The sequence below is a fragment of the Hipposideros armiger genome, unplaced genomic scaffold (assembly GCF_001890085.2).
Source record: "Hipposideros armiger isolate ML-2016 unplaced genomic scaffold, ASM189008v1 scaffold_544, whole genome shotgun sequence".
Classification (NCBI taxonomy): domain Eukaryota; kingdom Metazoa; phylum Chordata; class Mammalia; order Chiroptera; family Hipposideridae; genus Hipposideros; species Hipposideros armiger.
Genome location: NW_017731894.1, coordinates 833,607 through 854,096, shown reverse-complemented (window position 1 = coordinate 854,096; position 20,490 = coordinate 833,607). Strand labels below are relative to the sequence as shown.

The 20,490-nt window shown below is 55.1% G+C and overlaps 1 protein-coding gene across 1 annotated transcript in view; it reads right to left on the bottom strand.

Moving 5' to 3' along the window:
• Positions 1–20,490, bottom strand: part of ADGRD1 (adhesion G protein-coupled receptor D1) — a 124,002-nt gene that overhangs the window by 52,523 nt on the left and 50,989 nt on the right. Inside the window, exon 15 of the mRNA XM_019668921.1 lies at positions 3,312–3,385. Within this exon, the coding sequence (XP_019524466.1) occupies positions 3,312–3,385 (74 nt within the window). The remainder of the gene's footprint in view (positions 1–3,311; positions 3,386–20,490) is intronic.

Genomic DNA, 20,490 nt, shown 5'->3' with positions numbered 1-20,490 from the left:
TTGGACAGATTTAAGTGAGTAATTCCTAAGAATTACAGGCCTACAATATAAAACAACAAATTTCCATGCAAAACAATGTACCGCAATGTACAAAATTACTGACATAATCAGACTGCCAGGGAAGTTAATTAGTCCTAAGTGACATCACCTCTACAGGGGTCACATGATCCACTTCTCAGGGAGCCAGTGAAAGCAACAAGGCAGGCTCCCCAGCCCGGGCATAAATAAATCTGCCACGGGAGCCAGGCCACACGACATCATTACAGAGGAAGTGTGGGTGAACCTGTGACCCCGGAAGTCGGCATTTAAGCAAAAAAACTCACATGCCCAAGTAAAACGTGGCGCACAGACAAATATGATAAAATACTAGACATCAGTTAAAAAAAGTATGGACAGAAGGCAAAACAAAGTGTGGTGAAAACGATGCCAGAGATGTGAAACTAAACAGTACCATATATTTCCTTTGCTCACAAATATAAATCATACCTAAACTATTGAGAAAACACACACACACTGAGGTTACTGCTGGGGAGAGGGCAGGAGATGGAGATAAGATACAAAGGTCCATGGGGATATGTGTTTGTTTATGATGTTTTACTTTTTTTTAAAAGAATAAAGTGTTGTAGATTGCTTGTATCATTTCTTAAAGTGTACGTCTAGAAAACAGTGGCCCAGAATTCTAAGCCCAGAGAGAATATCTTTCAAAAATGAAAGAGAATACTTTCGCAGACAAACAAACCCAGAACGTACAAGAAAAGTTAAAGGCATATGATACCAGACAGAAACTTGGATCTACACAAAGAAATAAAACAGCTGCAAAAGGAAAATATGCAACTATTATTTTCTTACTTTTAATTGCTCTAGAAGATAACTAGTTACCCAAAGGAAAATTGTTAGCATTGTATCGTGCATTTATGGCATCTGTAAAGCTAAAATGTATGGCAAGAATAGCATGAGGGATGGGCAAAAGGAATTGTAAAAGGGTTATTGTAATGTCTTAGAATACCCGTGAAGTGATACAATGTTATTTGAAGGCAGATACAGATGAATTAGAGATACACACTCTGTGCCTCTAAATTAAAAGGAGGTCCACAATCGAAGTCAATAGTGGGGATAAAATGGCATCATAAAGTGTACCTCCAAATCCAAATGCGATAAGACGAAGAGAACATCACAAACAAAGAGAGAAAAATTAGAAAACAGCTAGCAAGATGGTAGGCTATAATCCAACCACACCAATAACTGTATTAAATATAAGTGATTGAAACATACCAATTAAAAACAGAAATTTTCAGATTGGGTGAGAAAAAGCAAGACCAGTCATAGACACTCTAAAAGAAACCCACTTTAAATATAAAGATTTAACTTGACTAAAATAAAAGGATGGGAAAAATACAACAAGCAAACACTAATCAAGAAAGCCAGGATAGCTATATCGACATGAGACTAAGCGAACTTTAAGACAACAAATGTTCCCCGGGATAAAAAGGGATATTGGGGAATGATAAAGGGGCCAATTTTCCAAGAAGATGTAACAATCCTAATGATATATGCATCTAACAATAAAGCTTCAAAATACATTTAAAAAGAACCACTAGAATGCAAAGAACTAGATAAACCCAGGTTGCTGGGGGCGGAGGACGGGCGACCACAGGTAGACACAGGTGGCTCGTTGAGGCTGGTGGAACTGCTCTTCGTCTTGGTTACAATGGCTACGCAAATATGTTCACGTGTGGAAACTCACAGAACTGTGTCACTAAAGTGGGGGTTTTCTGAACTAGACTGTATCCTATTAAGTAACAATTGGGAAAACAGACGGGAGGGCACACAGGCTGTTTCCCCCCATGGTGGCTGGGGACGAGGAGGACAGGGGGACACGGTGCCATTTAACACCATTTCTGACATTTCAGTAGTTTTATTCTTAAAAATATAACCCTGCTCATAATTATAAGTTTGGGGCAACGGGTGCCTGCACGTGTTACATTATTCTCTGTACTTTGTTCTTAAAATTTCCTCAAAAATAAAACCCAATGGGCCATCGTGTTCTTGCCAAACCCTGTTTCCCCTTTTCTAGCCATACATTTTATTTTCCTACAAGCAGTGCCCCCAAAATCAGGATGGTTTTTTCTAAGAGAATGTGCCTCTAAATTTTCATAATTTACAAAGAAACAAACAATGGGCTGGAACTGGCTAAGCTTGGCCCAGGCAGAACCCCTAAAATCACAGAGCCGTCAGTCCCTTTTGCAGATGTCATGAGGGGTGCACTGCCAGAGAAAGCCATTCCACGGGACCAAAAAAAAAGGTATTAGCTGGCCATGATGCAGGACCGGGTGAGTGATCCCCACCGTCCATGGAGCAGAGATGAAGGGGGATCAGCCAGCCCACTGCAGCCCCCCAGTCCAGGATCCCGCGCCTCTCGGTTCTCTGATGTGTGGGGCCTTGCTAGCAAAGGCAGCACAGCCCCAGGGGGACGGGGGATGCTGGACAGAGGGGCCGTGGAGGAAAAGCTCAGGTGTGCGGAGCCCTGGTGACAGGAAATGGGGGCAGCCATCAGGCGGGGTGTGGGCTGGAGGCCCCAGCTGGGTTCTGCAGCCTCTGCAGTGTTTCCTGCTTCATGCAAAAATCCGACAGTCAGAAGCTCTGGTCTCACTGGGCCTGGGTCCCACGTGGAATGACCTGAGCGGCCTGGAGGGCCCATGAGCCCACCCCCTGCCTGCAGCCTGCCCATGCCCAGTTCTCTTTCACAGGCCCTGATGGCCCCTCCCTGGCCTCTGGGACCTGTTTCCATCCCTGCCTTGAGAGTGGGAGCCGCTGGCAGTGGGCTCGCGTCCACAGGAGCACTACAGTTAGAATGATGTCAGGAGAAGGCCCCGGCCAGCGGGCAGGTGCGCCCAAGCAGGTGAGCTGGGACGAGATCAGGAGGACATTGACAAGGACGCCCCTGTGCCCGGGATGAGCGGCAGAGGCCGAGGTCTCACAGGGATTTTAGCAGGGACTGTGCCCCCCAAACAGCATCTCCTGTCCTGAGGCATCTGTGCCTCTGCCAAACTGGCTCAGTGTTTTGAAGATCACCTGGGCTTTAAGAGGCTGTCATGATAAATCCCAATGTGGTCTGGAGAGAAACCTGCCCCGTGTCCTAATTTCTTGATGCACAGAGCACGCGACCGTGTGGCCTCCAGAAATGGGGGGACCCGGGTCATGACCTGGGCTGGCCTGTGCGGAGCATGGGCCTGGACACCTGACCCCCACGTGGCTCCGCCCCCTTCCCATCCCCCCACCCCCGCCCCAGGAGCCTCCCACACAGACAATACCTGAAGTCCAGGAAGGCACAGTACAGGAAGATGTGGTTGCTCTCATTGATGGCCTCGCTGTACTGCCTGCTGGTCTGAAATGAGAGAATGACATCCTTGGAGATGCAGCCCAAGGAGCCAGGCTCCCCACACTGAAGTGAGAGCCACTGACTTTCCAGCTCATCCTTGTGGTTGGAGAGAGCCAGCCCCCAGGCCAGGGCTCTGCCGCAGGGCCTTTGCACATGCTGGTCCTCCCTTAAGACAACCTCCCCAGCTTCAGGTCTCCTCAGAGAGACCTGCCTGCCTATGCGAAACCCCGCCCACCCTTACAGGCTCCGCCCTTTTGTTTTCAGATTCAGAGCCTTGTTCCCCACGCAGCCCAGGCAAGCGTATTTACTGAGTCGTTTGTCTGCCATGTTCCCCTCCAGACTGTGCAAACTGCTGGCTCCGCCCCCAGTGCCTGGCACACAGCAGGTGCTTACTAAATATTCCTTGAACGAATGAACGGAAGAATGAACAAGTGACAGGATCCATAACCCACTTCCTAGGACTACTGCTCTCTCCCAAGAGATGGGACGTCTGGTCCTAGATGTTCCTGGATGCCAGCTCAGAGCACATGGCCGCAGCCGCTCTGTGCTAAACAAGACGCAAAGGCGCCTCCTGGAACTGTCCCCAGGAAGCTTGGGGAGCCAGCAGCTCCACAGGAAACCAGGCTGCTCGCAGGACAAATGGCGTCTAATTGATTCCCAGCTTCTAATGTTGATGGCTCAGAACTCGGGCCATTCTCCCATCTGCAAACACTGCCACTCATGCACCGTCACTCTCTCTCGTCTCAGGGCTGCGGTGCCCATCCATCCCGCCGCCCTTTTCTGCAGGACAGGCCATGGCGACGTCTCCGTCCTCGGTGCTATTCTAACTTGTACATGTGAGCTCTGCTGCCTCAATGGTGGGCGAGCCTGCAGCAACACGGACAGGCCCCTGCAAACCCAGATTCTAGAACCTTTTCTGATCATCCCCACGGGCACATATAATCGTATTAATATTGTCCATTGCTGATGGTTTGGCAAAACGGAAACTTTCCGCCTCTTGCTTTCTTCCTCTAGTATCTTATTTTAATACATTGTGGGGTCTCTTAAAACTGCCTGAAACCCCCGCAGCCCCCGAGCAGAACATTGCTCTCCCAGACCGTGGCTGGCTCCTCTAATCCTTCATATCGCCACCTCCTCGGAGAGGCCCTTCCCGGCCACGCGAGGCTGACCCTATCACTCTGTCCTGTGGCGTCTTCTATTTTCCCACAGCACCGAACACTATCGGGAACGTCCTTAGTTATTTATCTGTTCATCGGTTTGTCATCTGTGTCCCCCATTAGAATCAAGCTTCCCAGGCAGGGACCCTCTCTGTGTTAACGCAGCTGTGCTCACAGCCCTGCAATGGCGGCTCGCGTGGGACACTCAGGCACGTGTGTGTGACTTACTGAGGAAATGCAAACTTTCGGGCGGGCAGGTGTGATTTCTGATTCCTAAGAAGGGCCCCTGAGGGGACGTCCATCCAGACAGACTGACCTGGTGCTGGCTGCAGGATGACGCGAGGTCAGGTAAGTGGGCTTCACTGAACCTCAAACCCCATAAAGAAACTCAAGCAACACAACCTCAGGCTCTAGCAACTGCATGGAAAAAACCCTAAAACCTCGAGCCTTCATTATTTTCTCTCCCTGTTTTTCTATCTGTGGGCCAAGATGCCCAACACCATCTGCAGTGCCGCCCGGGGACGCTGAGGCTGGCACCCCTTCCCACATCCACCGAGGAGGCTGGTTTTCCACACCTGGTCCCAGCAGCACCACGCGGGACCTGGAATGGCTGGTCCAAGGGCCACAGAACCAGAAACTGGGGTGGGAGTCAGCCCCTGGTGTCAGCAGCCCTTCAGGTGACAATACGCAGGAATTTGAGGCCCACGGGAAGCTGAGGGACGCTTCCTCCTCTGCCCCCTTGGGATGCCTCAGCCTGCTGTGACTTCCTGCTCAGACACGGACAGCCCTGCAGCCACTTGGTGCCAGAGAAGGTCACCAGCGGGGGGAACTGTGATTCGAGAAACCTACAGAATCAAAAATACAAATAGAGGGCTTTCCGAGTGGCGCGTTGGTTAAGAGCTGGCTTGGGACGCCAGAGGGCCCCGGTTCGGATCCCACATATGAGGGCCAGTGACACTGCCCTCTACAGCTAAGATGCTGAACAACAGTTCAACCTGGAGCTGGGCTGCCGTGAGTCGCTGGCAACGGTGTAGGCTGCAGCCCCTGTGGCAGTGGGTTGCCATGGGCTACCGTGTGTAGCCAGCAGCCAGCGTGAGCGGCCAGCAGCCGCCGTGAGTGGCCGTCCAGAAGCCGGCGACTGATCTGCCTCGCCCGGGAAGAGCGCAATGATGGTGCCAACTTGGGCCAGTGAAGCGATGTCCTCCACAACTAGACTGAAGAACAAAACGACAGCAACTTGTCTGTTCCCCTTCCCCCAATTCCCCAGCGCTGTTCCCATGCCCCCAATTCCCCAATAAAAATCTTTAAAAAAAATACAAATAGAGACCTGGTGGGGACCCCACCTGGCCTCTGTGAGGCTTCCTGTGCCTGGACCCACGCCCTCCAGGATGGCTTCACGTGCGTTTGTGTGTTGCTTCCATCGCGTAAACGGAATCCTAACACAGCTAGGACTAGAGGGAGCACTGAGGGTCCCCGGACCACGCGCCACCCCCATCACCTCCATCTCAGAGGCTGAAGTCCCCACCCCCTGACTCTACACCCCAATCACACTCGTCAAGAGGAATTTAAAGTTCAGCCGGAGCAAGCCCAGTGTGTGTGGTCAGAGGGTGGAGGGCACACAGTTCCACTGGGCCGGGGCCAAGGTCACACCCACAGCCCGGAATCCGCTGACCTGTGTCCTCCAGGCCCCCCCCGGCTCAGCTCCGCGTGGGAAAAGCAAATCGCCTCCGTCTGTGTTTGGAGTTGGCGACTGAGCGGAAGGAAGACTGTGCACCATTCTCTAAGAAAGGAGTCTAGAACGTTCCCAGGAGCGATCTGGACGGGGGTGTTGTTAACACATGGGGTGTGGTGCCGTCAGAGGGAGGGAGGTGAGTCAGCGCGTCACCCCCCACTTTCCCGGAGACACGGGGCGGTGTCAGGGCCCATCAACCTGGGGGACAGATGAACACCCTCCCGTTAGTCACCGGGGGGGGGCCAGGGACCAGGAAATGGGGGTGTCCTCATCAGGGTGATGGGAAGCCAGCTCTCCAGGGGGAGAGCTGGCCCCCGACTGCACCAGACATGTCACTGATGGGTATCTGAGGCTGGGGATGTCCCTGTCTGGTCCAGAGGCCCCGGAACCCGAGTTTCCACCTTCACTGTCAGCGTGGGATTCTGGGACCCTCCCGGGGGATGAAGCTTCCTCCTCAGTAACCCCAGGAGCCCAGGGTAAGGGCCGGAGCCTGCAGACCCCTGACTCAGCCGTCTGTAGTCACATGTCCACCTGGGGCAGGTGAGGGAACATGCACAGAAGAGACGGCTTTCGTGCTTCAAGATAAAAAGCCTGTGAAGTTACCTGGGGGTCTGGGATTAGCACAGCCTGCCTCAAAATTCAACAGTGTTTTCAAATCGTCCCTATACCCAGTAGCCCCTGGCCGGGACATTCTCCGTGGAAAACCTGCTGACACAGGAGAGGCCCAGCCCCGCCCCGTTTCTGCGAGTGGCGTTTCCAGAGCTGTGACTGAGAGATGGGGACCCATGGGAGGTGGAGTGTGGCCCAGAGCTGAGACACAGAGCTTACGAGGTGCAGAGAGGAGGTGGGAGTATTCGAGGACCAGGGAGGCTGTGAGTCGAGGCGTGTTGAGCCACAAGCTTAGGAGCTTTATTTGTTTCTTGCCTGAAATTTTATGAGCTTTATTTACTTCTTGCTTTCTTGTGACTGTGGGGTTGCTACACAGATGTACTTCCGGTTTGGTTCAAGTAGAATCAAGGCAGCTGTCCTGGTCTCGGATGTCTAACCTTTGACTGCACCTCACCTTTCACCCCCTCATGCCCCCACAAGTTGACCACAGAGACAGCAGGTGTCCCCAAAATCCCCCAAGGAGGGGACCCCAGCACCAGGGCCAGCTGTGGCTAAGAGGAGCATCTCAACACAGGACTAGCTGATTTCTGCACAGGACATAGACTCAGTCACTAAGCCAGCTGAGGGGACCGCAGGGGACAGGCTGTCACTCTCATCATCACAGATAAGACGTCTGTCAGGCACGACCCTCCCCTGCTCCCTAGTGCCTTGAATCTCAACTGCCTGTGGACTGCACCACGTGCGAGTCCCGGACAACCCCAGCCTGAGCAGGCCCACCACAGACCTGGGACGCGGGTGGCCCCGCTTCTTGCCGGGGCCCCGGCCGCTCTGCTCACACCCCCATTTGCACCCCCTCCTTCTCGCCCTGAAGCACCTCTGTGGTCTGGCCCAGAGCCCAGCGAGGAGATTCTCGCGGAGCCCAGGGGTGCTGGCTCTGCCTCCTGGCCCTTCCTGGATTATCTTTCTCCCCAGATGTCTCAGGCTCGGGGAACTATTCGCGTTACAAATTGCGTTTCCCTAGACGCCTGCTTTGAATTTTTCAAAGGTTCTCCACAAAGTTCATTTTAATATTATCCGTACTGAGGTATAAGAAGGGGAGAAGAAGCTAAATGTTAAACACAGCTTCAGGCAGTGCTGCGCTGGGTCTTCCCCACGTGACTCCCCGGCCTCTCCCTCTGGCCTTGAATTGCCGGGCAGGACCGGACCCCGTGTGGCTGGGCCTGGAACGAAGGCGGTCCTTATGAAAGCTGGGCGCTGGGTCCCAGCCAGTTATCCTAATTGGGTCTCCTTTCCAACGCCACGGGTGGGAATTTTTTCCTACAGCCAGAAAACCTTCCTGGGTTATAAACTGAAGTATAACCTTAGGTATAAATCTGAAAACAGAGTTGTTAAGGACAGGTGAGCGCTGCCTCTGTGTATATCAGTGTCCTCAGATGGGAGGAGAAAATATGATTTTTCACAGCACCAGCTACAGAGTAGAGCGCTCCGCATACGCGTGGAGGCTGGAGAATGAGCAGATATCTGGTCAGGACATTCCGGGCACGCCCCAGGGGCTACATCCGAATGTCCCGGGGAGCGTGATGCCTCTATTTCTCTGCAAATACTGGGATGGATTTATAAGGTTGTGAACTTCTGACCTGTTTTATAGCCCAGTCCCATGGTGTTCATAACACAAATCACGTTGGTGGTCTCGAACCCTCTTGGTACACGCTAAAAATGACGTTATTTTCCATGAACGATGACAAGTCTCCACAGAGGAAAGTGGGAATTTAGAAGCCCACAGTGGGCGTTCCAGAACTGTCTAAGGAGAGCTGGGCTAGGTGAGCCTGTGACTCTCGCCAGTGTGTGCTGAGATACACATTTTCGGTTAACCACCTTCCTTTCCCATTTCCCACTGTTTGCCACTCTATTTTATAAGTTCATAAGTAAAATAGCGCAGCCCAAATTTCTCTAGGCCTCCAACACCTACATGAAAAAAAAATCCTTTTCTTAAGACAGTAGGAATTACATAAAGCCTTTCTCCCTGAAACTGTCTCCCACATATTAAAAGACAACTTTGAAAAGGGTAAAATCGTCACTCTCAAAGGGATCTGAAATGAACACACATCAAAGACATTATTGGACTCATTACTGAATGAGGCAACCACAAACCTGCACTGTCACTTGGAGTGGGGGTTGGGGGGGCTGTTAAAGAATCGAGGCCGCAGGAACCATCAACGTCACCGTGGAGACAAAGCCAGAAACACTGATTGACACCCTGGGAGGCACTTCTCCATAACTCTCCCCACTGGCTCTCCCCACCTGCCTGGCGGGGTTTACATTTCGATGGGCAGAATTCCAGATCTCCCGTGAGCCACACAACCACACAGGAAGGAGAAGGGGTGTGGGGGCCTCCTGCCCTTGTGGGTACAAGACGGTTTCCCGGGCAGGGTCCCCACAGTAGGTGCCATCTCTGCACAGGAGCTTCCACTTAAAGACGCGCCTTTCCTGGGCAGAGCACCTCGACCAAATGCAGGAAGGTTCCAAAGTAGGTAAACGCCATACACGTTGAATATGACGTGAATATGATGTGAATATGACAACGAGGAAGACGTAAATGTGGGGGCAGAGAGCGCGGTGTGGTGGACACGTGGCCTGGGTGCCGAGGGGGCCAGTGCTGAGTCCTCGAGAGGCGGCCAGGGACAGGACCGACGTGACGCAGTGGAAAACCAGCACGTGGCAGGGATGACCGGGGCCTGGACCTGAGGGAGAGCAGCCCAGGCTTTGTGCCAGCGACAGGACGGCATGGCCCTGGGCATGGGCACACTGATGCCATGTTTTCTGGGGCCGGCAGAGTGCCCCAGGTATGTCCATGCTGGACACAGGAGCCAAGGTGCTGGGGGACCCGGCCCCTGGACGCAGGTGGTGGGGCTGTGTGTGCACCCGTAGGTCAGGCTGCCAATGTGACATCCACCCTCCCCAGTCACACCTCACACCTGTGGCTGCTAAATTGCTCATGAAGCCACAGGTATCTTCCCTGAGTCAATCCCATGAAGCCACCAAGTAAGGACAGTGTCCTTGAAACCTAGTGTTCCGGCCGCTTGGCCTCTGTTTGCCTTCTCTCAATTTTCCCTAGTCCTCACTCTCCCTCTGTCTTGCTCTCCCTCCCTCCCGCTCTCTAACTCTAAACTAAGCTGACGGCTCCTTGAGGAGAGATGCCTGTCAGTCCTGCCGCCCACCATGGCCGCCCTGAAGGGCCTGGGAGCCGTGCTCTGATCCCCGATGATTGCGAGCGATAGCTCCACAGTCAGGGACACCAGCGTCCTTGCCCAGGTGGCAGGTGTGCTGGTGACACGAGAGCTCACTTGGGGGCCAAGTTCAGGAATGGACAAGAAGACACAGCTGTGAATGTGGCCTGACTGATGCCGGCGGTGGCCCCTGACCTCCAGGAGTGGAAGGGCAGGAGGCCACCCAGGACTGGCTTCGTCCCTCTGATACCGGGTCCCCGTCTTGCTCCGAGTCTGGGCTGTAACGGGGGCTCCGTGCTGCCTGAGACAGATGGGCAGTGAGCTCTGCACCCTGAGGCAGCACCCAGGGCCCACACCATCCATGCACAGCCTGTCCACCTGTGGTGTGGGCAGTGCCCCAGCTCTGCTCCTGCAGCCCCTCCTGAACTGACAGCTGGCCTTTCCTGGGCTGCAGAAGGTCTCCCAGGGAGACAGACACCAGGAGGGGATGGAAACTCGGACCAGAACTCACTGGCCTGTGACCAACGTGATTTCTGCAGCGTGAGGAGGAGCGGACCCCAGCACAAACCATTTAAGGTACAAAGGTGGGGAGGAGCAGAGCATGGAAACACCCTCAGGCACGTCTCAATCTGTCATCTCCACCTCCCTGGAAGACAATCCCTTTTCTTCCTTTAAACAGCGATCTTTTGGTTAAGGAACGCTGAGAGGGCTCTAGGAAATCAGATACCCGACCCGCTGTGCCGAGATCTCATCCTCCCGAAAATCAAACGTTGTTACAGAAATTCGCCAATTTGCTTAAGCAGAGGAATTTCTATGGAAATTTACCATTGAAATGCAAATACTCAAGTTCTGCTTCAAGTGAACTGATAGGAAAAAATGGAATGAAGTATCCGTGGCCACTGCTGCTACTAGTCAAAGAAATGAGGGGCCCTCGCTGTTCCTTGGGGCGTGTCAGCACAACCCCAAACCTACACGGACGGACCGACGTCAGCAGGAGGGCAGTGCCACCTTCACACCTGGCTGACCAGGGTGATGACCATCAGAAACAGGTGACCATCAGAAAACAAGAATTCAGTGGCTCACGATCTTGGGGCTAGAAAAATACAAGTCCTGTTTCACCTCGAGCAACTCCGGAATGCTGGGCCGCCCAGCGAGGCCTCCTACAGAGGCCCAGCATCTGACAGAGAACTGCACGGTGACCATGACAATGGGCTGTGAGAGCAGGGCTGTCCCCGGTGACAGGCTGAGGTCCCAGCCTCCAGCACACACTCCTGGGACCCGTGCAACCGACACGTGCTCCAAAAACGAACTCTGCAAGCCAGGCACCTCTGCCCAGTCTCACAGGGACAGGACCAAGCAGAGAAGGGACGACTTCCTGGACCACCCAGGGTGACACACGTAAGCTGCAAATAGTCCTGACTTTTCCAGCTCCAGGTGCTGGCTCAGACCTGCTGCTATTCCTCCCACGGCCCCACGGCCCCCAGACACCATGCTTTGGGGGAGCTTTCCAGCTCACCTCTTACCCCTGGGAGGGGCGTGGCCATGCTAGCTGCCATCCAACCAAGCCAGTTCCTAAAAGCCGGGCACCAGGCTCCTCTTCAGTATAGCCTTCAGGGTGCCCTGCTGTCACACCCACCCAGACCCCCGGGGCACACAGTGCTTCATGATTTGTCACATGGAAAGGCACCAGGAGAGATGCAGGCCCCGGGGCCCAACCCCAGACGATGACCCAGCCCCTGAATGTGGGCCTGTTCCCTGATCTGAAAACGACCCTCCTGCCCACAAACGCAGCCGGGTTCTCAGGGGACAGGCATCTTTCATGTGAACTATAAAAAGCTACGGGGTCAACACCCTGTCATCACCGGGGCGTAATTACTGATCTGGACTCGCCTCCACCCTGCAATTGTACGGAGCCCCATCCCAGGACTCCAGGCTCAGACCCGGGAAGTGGGCGCCCTCTGCACGTCTAGCCCGTGTCACCGGCAGCAGCTGCTCAGAGCCCGGAGCCCGGAGCCCGGAGCCCGGCGGCCGTTTCCAGCAGCCCATGACACACGTGCCTTCCCGCAGCAGCCGGAGGAGCTGAAAGGCACGCTGTCCCTGGGGAGGGGACTCAGAGTTGAGTGGGGTCCCCACCCACACACCATCCATGCCCCATTCGTGGTGTCAGAAAGACCGCTGGCCCTGATGTAGCTGTGTCCGCAGGCTCCCACTCAGCAAACAGGACTCCAGCTCAGCGCACTCGGGTGGGGACCGGACATCTGCTCTCTGTGGTCTGCATCCTAAGGCCCCTGACCGACCACCGCAGGGCCTTGCTTCCTGCCCGTGACGCTGGGCATTGCCCTGTGACTCAGTTCTGACCGCTGGGATGTCGATGGACATAACATATGGCCCCCCCAGGACCCTCCTTTCTCCTTCAGGGGAGCTGACAGGCCCTGCAGCCCCCTGAACCCCCATGATGTATGACATGGAGGTGACAAGGGCAGTGCCATTGGGCTGGGGGGACAGGGTCCCAATCCTGGGACATGCTTGTCCTGGGGCCGCCCTGCAAGGTTCGGGCTAGTCACCTCAGAAACAGGCCAGTGTTAGGCCGCTGTCATCTGGGGGTTGGTGACGAGGCGATGACATTGTTTCACGTGAAGCCAAGCCTCCTCCCTCTGGTCCAGCGCCTCCCGTGAAGCCCCGAGCTGGGTGTTTATGGTGTCACCACTGTGCCCCGAGCGCCTGAGACGCGGGGCCTCCTGCTGACGCTGACTCACTTCTGCCCGGAAGCTGCAGCCTCACATGAGAAGCCCCGTCCCTGACCCCGTGAGGGACACGGTTCGTGGTCTGGCTTGTGGTGCTGCCATCCCCATGCCTCACAGAGAAGTCCCATCAGCGGCCACTCCTGTCAGGGCCACCGAAGAGCGAGTCATGTGAGCCTCTGCCCCAAAGGCAGCAGGTGGCACAAAGGGGACAGAGGGTTCCGGGAACGCCCATCGTCCAGTGTCCTCAGTGCAGTGTCCCCAGAGCTGGGCAGTGGGAGTCACCTAAGCAAGTGTCTCCTGGCCGAGGGCCACACGAGAACAGCAGCGGCTACTCTGGGGCTGCGGGGTCTCTGCCAGCCACTCAGACAAGCTGTCACATCCTCCCATGGGACAGGGCCACCATCACCCACTTGTCACTATAAGCTGGCACCCATGGTCCCCAGCTGTGCACTCTGCCCCTGAGTGCAGCCCCACATGGCCTCATGTGGTGAGCATATCCCCTCCCCAGGCTGTGCAGGTCGTGACTGATAAACCGACTTTGATGTCATCTGTCCAGTGTCCAGCGGCCGGCCATCCCATCCCTGAGCGTGGGATCCCGCCCTCACCAACAAGGTGGGCAGCACCCTCCCACGTGGATTGTGTCGCAGAGGTGACCATGTGTCACATCTGCATGGCGGGCAGAGAGGCACACGGCGACACTGCACAAGCAGAGGGACCATTCCCAGCACTCGAGCTGCTGAGCCAGCAAGACCCCCCTGGTCACCTGCCTGAGGGCGTGAGGCCGGCTCCTTCCCAGAGCTGGGGTGTGTGTGTGTGTGTAAGTGAGAAGAAAGGGGAACTCACTGGTGTAAACGCGCCCTCCTGATGCCTGACGCAGGCACTGTTCCATCCTCCCCAAGCCTGTCACCCTCAGCCCCTCACTTTTGCCCTTTACGTGGCTCATGAGCACTGGAGGCTCCCCAGAAACAGGAATACGAAGCCCGCCTTTCCGGGGTCCAGGCAGGGCCGTGGGGTGTGCGGGGTGAGTCCCTGGGAGCTGAGCACACCGTCCAAGGAGTGGCCACTGCTCGGAGGCTGCAGACAGTCGTTATCAGCAAGGAATGTGGCCGCCCAGCCCGGCCGGAGTTTTCCCGAACAGGCCCCAAGTCTGCACTGTGTGCAGTTAACCAGCTTTTAACGGCTGTCAGTACATCCAATTACCAATCTGGCCACAAGCCACCATTGTCCAGGTCTGGCTCGAGTGCCACTCAGGAAGCCCCGAGAAGAAATGCAGGTACCCAGCGCTCGTGCCGCAGAAACTGCACCAGAGCGCGGCCACACCCTCCCCCGGCTCTTCCGACTGACTGCCCGTAATCAGAGAGCCTTTCCCCAGTCACGGGGGAGACAGTGCGAAGTGTGGGCGCGTCCACTGGGAACATTGATGCAGGGATAGGGGGGAGTGTTTCCTGGAAAAACAGGTCGTGTCCACTTTGCAAAGCGGTCAGTCATAAAGTTGCTTTTCAAATGGAGAACATATGAAGTCCTAAACGACCTCCCCTCCTTCCCTCCCCAAACGCTTACTAAGAGTCTATGAGGCAGGAAGACAGCATTGAGGGGAACAGGCACTTCCGGTCCCCCACTTGGGCCTCACCTCCCACCCAGGGCTTCCTCACCTCAACTGTATCCCCAGCTCTCATTTTGGGATCGGGGCGCCCAGCCCCGAGGGAGAGATGACCCAGCATCCAGGTGGACGTGACGGTGAGGGGCAGCCTCCCTGCGTCCTTCCTGCTCTACGTCTGGTCTCACCTGAACCACAGAGAAGGAGAGGGGGAGCTCCAAGGACCAGCAGGAGGACTTGGGGGGCCTCATGCCCCCCACACTGACCCTCACCTGAAGGAGGAAGGACACTGCTGTCCCTCGGCCCCTCCTGGGAGCCCAGTAGGGCCCAACCAGAGCAGAGGAGCTGAGAGTGGCCGGAAGGGCTGCAGGCCGCCCCCCTGTCCCGTCCAGCTGACAGGTGCATATGGATGTCCACTCCAGGAGCCTTCGGCCATGTCCAGCCCAAGCCCCTGGTGTCCTTCGAGGGCTGTGGTCAGGACCTCGGGTCTTTTCATGAGTCTCGCGGATCCTCACACGCGCTTCTCCAGATGCGGCCGGAGTGTTTGCTTTCTCACGGCTTTGACGCTGGAACCGTGCCAGCGGCACCCCACAGCCCCGGGCTTCCTGCCCAGGAAACACAGTGGCCCCGAGGTCACACTCCCTTCCTGCAGACGTGGGCGGGCAGAGAGAGGCCACGGCCAGTTCAGAGCAGAGACAACGCAGGCTGGACCTCTGACCGCCATGTCCACGGGCCTTCATCGGCCGGCCTGAGGCTGTCTTTCAGCCACCGCAGCGGGCACCTCCGTGCCCAGAGCCGGCTCCCCGTGGTCCTGGGTCTCCTGCTGCCACTGTCCCTCCCCGAATGCCCAAGGTGCAATGTCTGCAGCAAGCTCCCGGAGAATGCCAGGCCATGAACGCGGAACAGAGGGTCCTCACCTCACCCTCTGGGCACCCCGAGGCCTCATTCTCAGACTTATTCCCCAGTGGCCAGTGACCTGCTCCACATCCTAGTAACAGCACTGGGAACATTCACACAGTTCATGTGAGGGCATCCCTGAGACTCAACCATGCCACGGTCAGAGGTCACAACCCAGGTGCCTGCAGGGGAGGCCAGGTGGGAGGACAGCCCCGCCCAGGGGGTCCAGGGCGCAGCCACCACTCCCTGTCATGCAGCCGGACCTGCACAGCCAGAAGCTCGGCTTTCTGGAGAGAAACTAGGAATTAAGGTGCTAAGGTCAATAGCCCCTGATTTTGGACATTGGCAATGGTTTCAAAACTGTTTGAAGCACAGCCCAGGTCATGGGGGCGGGGGAGGGGAGGGGGTTGAATATGATACAAGGGCCTCCACTTTGCAGGGGGAGGAAAAAGAATGTGCTCTCGGTTGGACAGTCCTTCAGGGGACGTGCTTGGTGGCTGTGAGCTGCTGCTGCTCGCGTGGGACCAAGGAGAAGTGGAAGGGACGTCCATTGTCCTGGAAAGCGAGCTCGCCGTGTGATGGGGGCTGAGCTGACCCCCATGTCCCATCCTCTGTCCCTCTCAGGGCAGAAAGGACTCGCCCGCCTGCAGGGCCCCCACCCCTCACCTGCCGGGATCTTGTCACCCACATCCTTCCATGCCTCTTGGGGCTGCAAGTCCTGCCTGAGCAACCCCTGGACGTGGCTACAGGGGACCCACCAGAAAGCTCCACCTGCACAACACGGAAAACCATGGCACTGCGGGCCCTGCTACCTCGTGACCGAGAGAAATGCAGGCTGATGGCATCCCACTGGTCTGCACACAGCACAGCCTCAGCAAGAGCCTGGGGAAGCACTAATGACATTTTTATTTAATTGGGGAGAATGACTAGACAAATGAACTCCCAGCAAATGAACTGGCTGCTGACAGCCTCGATTCTTTCCCTCATAAGCATAAATGCCTTGGGACAGTCATGCTTCCAGTTGTGGAACGGTCGTCTCAATAACAGGTCAAAAGCTCCGTGCACTCTGGCCATGTCTCACAGTCCCCATTAATCCCAAAACCACAAAACCCAGCAGGACCCCTGGCCCCAGCCCCGTGGAAATTCAGCCTGGAAGGAATAAGGTGAGGGACAGAGTTCGGGCTGGGCTGGGGCCTCCCCAGCCAGAGCTGGCTTTGCTGTCAGAGGCTTGGATCCCCCACCCCCGCCCTGCTGTGCGGGGAGGGAGCTGGCAGGGCGGGAAAGACACAAACCAGATACCAGACCTCAGCAGTTTCCTCCCCAGAAAAGCCGGCACATGGACTAAAGGCTGCAGAAAAAGCAAGCCACCCGGCCACCCAGCCTGGCCAGGGGCCTGCGGGCTTCACTCCCAGGGCGTCCCCATAGCCACGTCTGTACCTCTTCAGTTTAACTGTGACCCACTGCGGGGCTTACATGCTGAGTGGGACAGCACCCACGTGGGGCCACACCACCAAGGCAGAGCACTGGTCCTTGGAAGGGGCAGACGGGTATTCCTAGGGGTGCAGGACGACACCCTGTGCCCCGGCCCTGACACACCCCTGAACAGACACCCCATTGGGCCCTGCCCTCTGTGGGAGGACGAAACATGCGCAACAAGCATTTAAGTTCCTCCGCTTCCCTCACGTCAATCACAGAGATAGGTCTGGACACAGAGTCTCGTGACTTAGGGGTCTGTCCTCCCTGCAGGGGCGGCTGGACGCTTCCCCACGTGTCTCGGCACCACTGAAAGGGAGGGGCTCGCTGCAGCTCCCCAGGGTAAACAGTGCCCCCAACGATTCCCACATCCTAGTCCCCAGAACCTGTGCATGTCACTTCACTGGTTAAAAGGGGCTTTGCAGGTGTATTTAGGTCAAAGACCTTGAGAAGGGGAGGTCACCCTAGATGACCCGTAAGGGCCCGGTGTCAGCACCAGGGGCCGTGAGAGGGAGGCAGGAGGCTCAGAGCCGCAGGAGGAGCAGTGACGACAGTGGCAGAGGTCAGCAAGACAGTCATTTGAAGATGCAGCGCTGCTGGCTCTGAAGGCAGAAGAGGGGACGAGCCAGGGAACGCCAGTGTCTCTGGAAGTGACACAGGCTGGGGACAGTTTCTCCTCCAGAGGCTGTAGAAAGAGCGCAGACCTGCTGACACCATGATTTTGGCCCGGAGGAGGCTGAGGTGGGAGGTCTGCCCCCAGGAACTGTGAGGAAACAGGGCCATGTTGCTCTAAGCCACTCTGCATGTGGGAATTTGTTACAGTAGCGATAGGAAGCGACACACCCTTCTTCCAGAAAAAACAGTGGATCCAAAAATCTTGAACTTGCACATGGCCCAAATAGTCGAAATAAAAAAATAAGGGCGGCAGATTGCAACGGCCATCCGGCTACGCCATGAGAGGCAGAGGGCCCTTAGAAGTTAATAAGAAAACAAGCAACATCAAACACGAAAATGCAAATGGCTCAGTCACACGGGAAAAGGTGTCCAGCCGCACTAGTTATCAAAGACATGCTAATAAAAACCCCAACAGCAGTGGGACTTTCTGCCTATCAGAGTTTGATGTGGAAAACCAGCGAATATGCCCCTCTGGGGACAGCTGACAACACAAATTGCTACAGCGTTTCTGAAGAGCAGCTTTGCAATGTGTATCGATTTTAAAACGTCTATCTCACCCGCAGCAGCCGAGGCAGCCCAAAGAACAAAGCTGGGGACCTGAGCAGATCTCCAGACCTGTTAGAGGACCGTTAGAAAGCTGCGAGGTGATGACAGCGGCGGATTGGCACCAGAAGAAACAAATCGGATACAGAAACAGGGCCACAGGTACACAATTCGCTAGATTTACGACTTGATTATGACAGAGCCGCTTGATGGATGACGAAGGCGACACTGCAGTGTGCGGGGAGCTTATCTATTCCACAGAGAGGTGAGTCAGACCTCCACATGGGAAAAATAAAGAAAGCTTGTCTCCTCCATGGCACATGCAGAAACACTGAGAGCAGGACCACAGAACTACATGGGAACGAGGGCACAACACAGCTTTTAAGGGGTGCAGGAGACTATCCTCACGACCTTGGGTTAGGTGAGATCTTGACCGGAACCCCAAAACCACCAGCCACAAAGAAAGACCTTGACGGAAGGGGTGGCATTAAAACTGAAAGCAGCAGCTCATCAGGAGACACGCTACCAGTGGGAATGCGAGACCCAGTCGGAAAAGATATTTGCAATTCACAGAGCCAACAAATGACTCACTTCCAAAACAGTATGTAAAGAAATCCTAAAAAAGAAGAAGAAAAAAAATCAGACAACCCCATAGAAAAATGGGCAAAAGACTTGAATAGGATAGACAAAAAAAAAAAAAGAGAATCACAATGTTCAGTAAACTTATAAAAAGGCGATCCACCTCCTTAGACATTAGAGAAAAGTAAGTAAACCCCAAATGAGATACTATCCACTACCAGGATGGCTGCACTGGAAACGAGAGACAACGCCAGGTGCCAGCAGCTGGGACTCTCAGACACGATGGCGTGTGACCTGTGTCCGCCGTCGGAAAACCGGCTGCCTTTACCTATTGAAGCTGAGCGTCTGGTACCCTGTGACCTCGCAACGCCTAGGCTCCCACCAAGCAGAAGCGCGTGCATACACCACCACGTGGCAGGCATAGGTCTGAGCAACACAGCCGGGCACTCCCAACCCTGACCCATGGGCAGTGTCCGGAGGGTGCGCTGGGAGGCAGCTTTGTTCTGGGCTGATTTCCTGGGCATGTGCACTTTGTGAAATGTCGCCCTGCACACGGATTCCTGGAAGTGTGTTGTCCTCCAGTAAGACGCCTCCTTGTACAACGGGGGAAATGAGAAGTTTGTCTGGGTTAGGTGAGCACCAGGTTCTAACACTGGCCTTCTGTGAGTGCTCGCTCCCTTGGTAGGAAATGTAGGTCCGGCTTAAACATCCAAAATAAATTTAAAATGGGTAGAGTAATCTGCAGGCTTGCAGCCAAGCTCTTGCACCTGTAAGAAGGTTTCCTAAAGAGACAACCCAACAGGAGCACTGAAGGGCCAGTCCAGCGTTGCTTATGACAATGAAGATGTGAAACAAACTAAGGGTGTGGCACCGGGAGGGTGATGAGGACATGAAGCAGCCATGGAAACGGTTACATAGTTTACAGTTATCAGCGTGGGACACAGATGAGTAAATGGAAACATGGCAGCTGTACAACAGCGTGGTCAGCATAACCCCACGGATCCGAAGCTATGTGCAGCACACACGGGTCTCCTAAGAAACTCCTGGAGGAAGCTCATCAGGGTGTCAACATGGGTTATCTCTGGGGGGACGGAATTTACATGATGTAGAGCTACATATGGGTGTCAGGGCGCGTGTGTGCATTTGTGTGCATGTGTGTGCCTGTGTGCGTGCATGTAAATGTGTGTGAATGCACATGTGCATGTGTGTGTGCATGTGAATGTGTATGTGTGCGCATGAGTGGATGTGCGAGTGTGTACACATGTGCATGCATGTGCATGCATGCGCTGTGTTCATGTGTGAACGTGTGCGTGCATGTGTATGCATGTATGTGTTTTTTTCAATAGCCATACATACGGTTTGCACAACAGGCTACAGCGTAGGTATACTCTTGGTCTCTGGTGTACCAAGAATGACCATAAGAAGAAAATAAAACTTTCTTCATTCACAACAAACCCTAGAAAAATAGCAGCTCCGCGCCACAGCCCTGGCAGGAGGGCTCAGGCCTTAAGGCAACATCGTCCTCTCGCTTGCCCATCTCTTACACCTGGTTCTGAATATTATAATTTAAGAAGCGTAGAAAAGCGCCTATGGGGCATCGTCCCAAACCGGGGACAACCAACTCATGGACAGTAAGCTGCTGTGCATCTATATTCGTATTCCGGACTCTCACAGCGATGGGGGACCCGGCTGTCGCCACGGCAATCACACACACCCTGATTCTCAACATGAGTCGCCGGGGGCTCTGGCACCATCTGGGGACATACTTGGCTGTCATAGCTGGGGAGGAGGCGCTACCATCATCGAGGGGATAGTGGGCAGGGGTGCCGTTCCGCACCCTAAACGCACAGGACGGCCCCCGGGAAGATTCCGCATGGA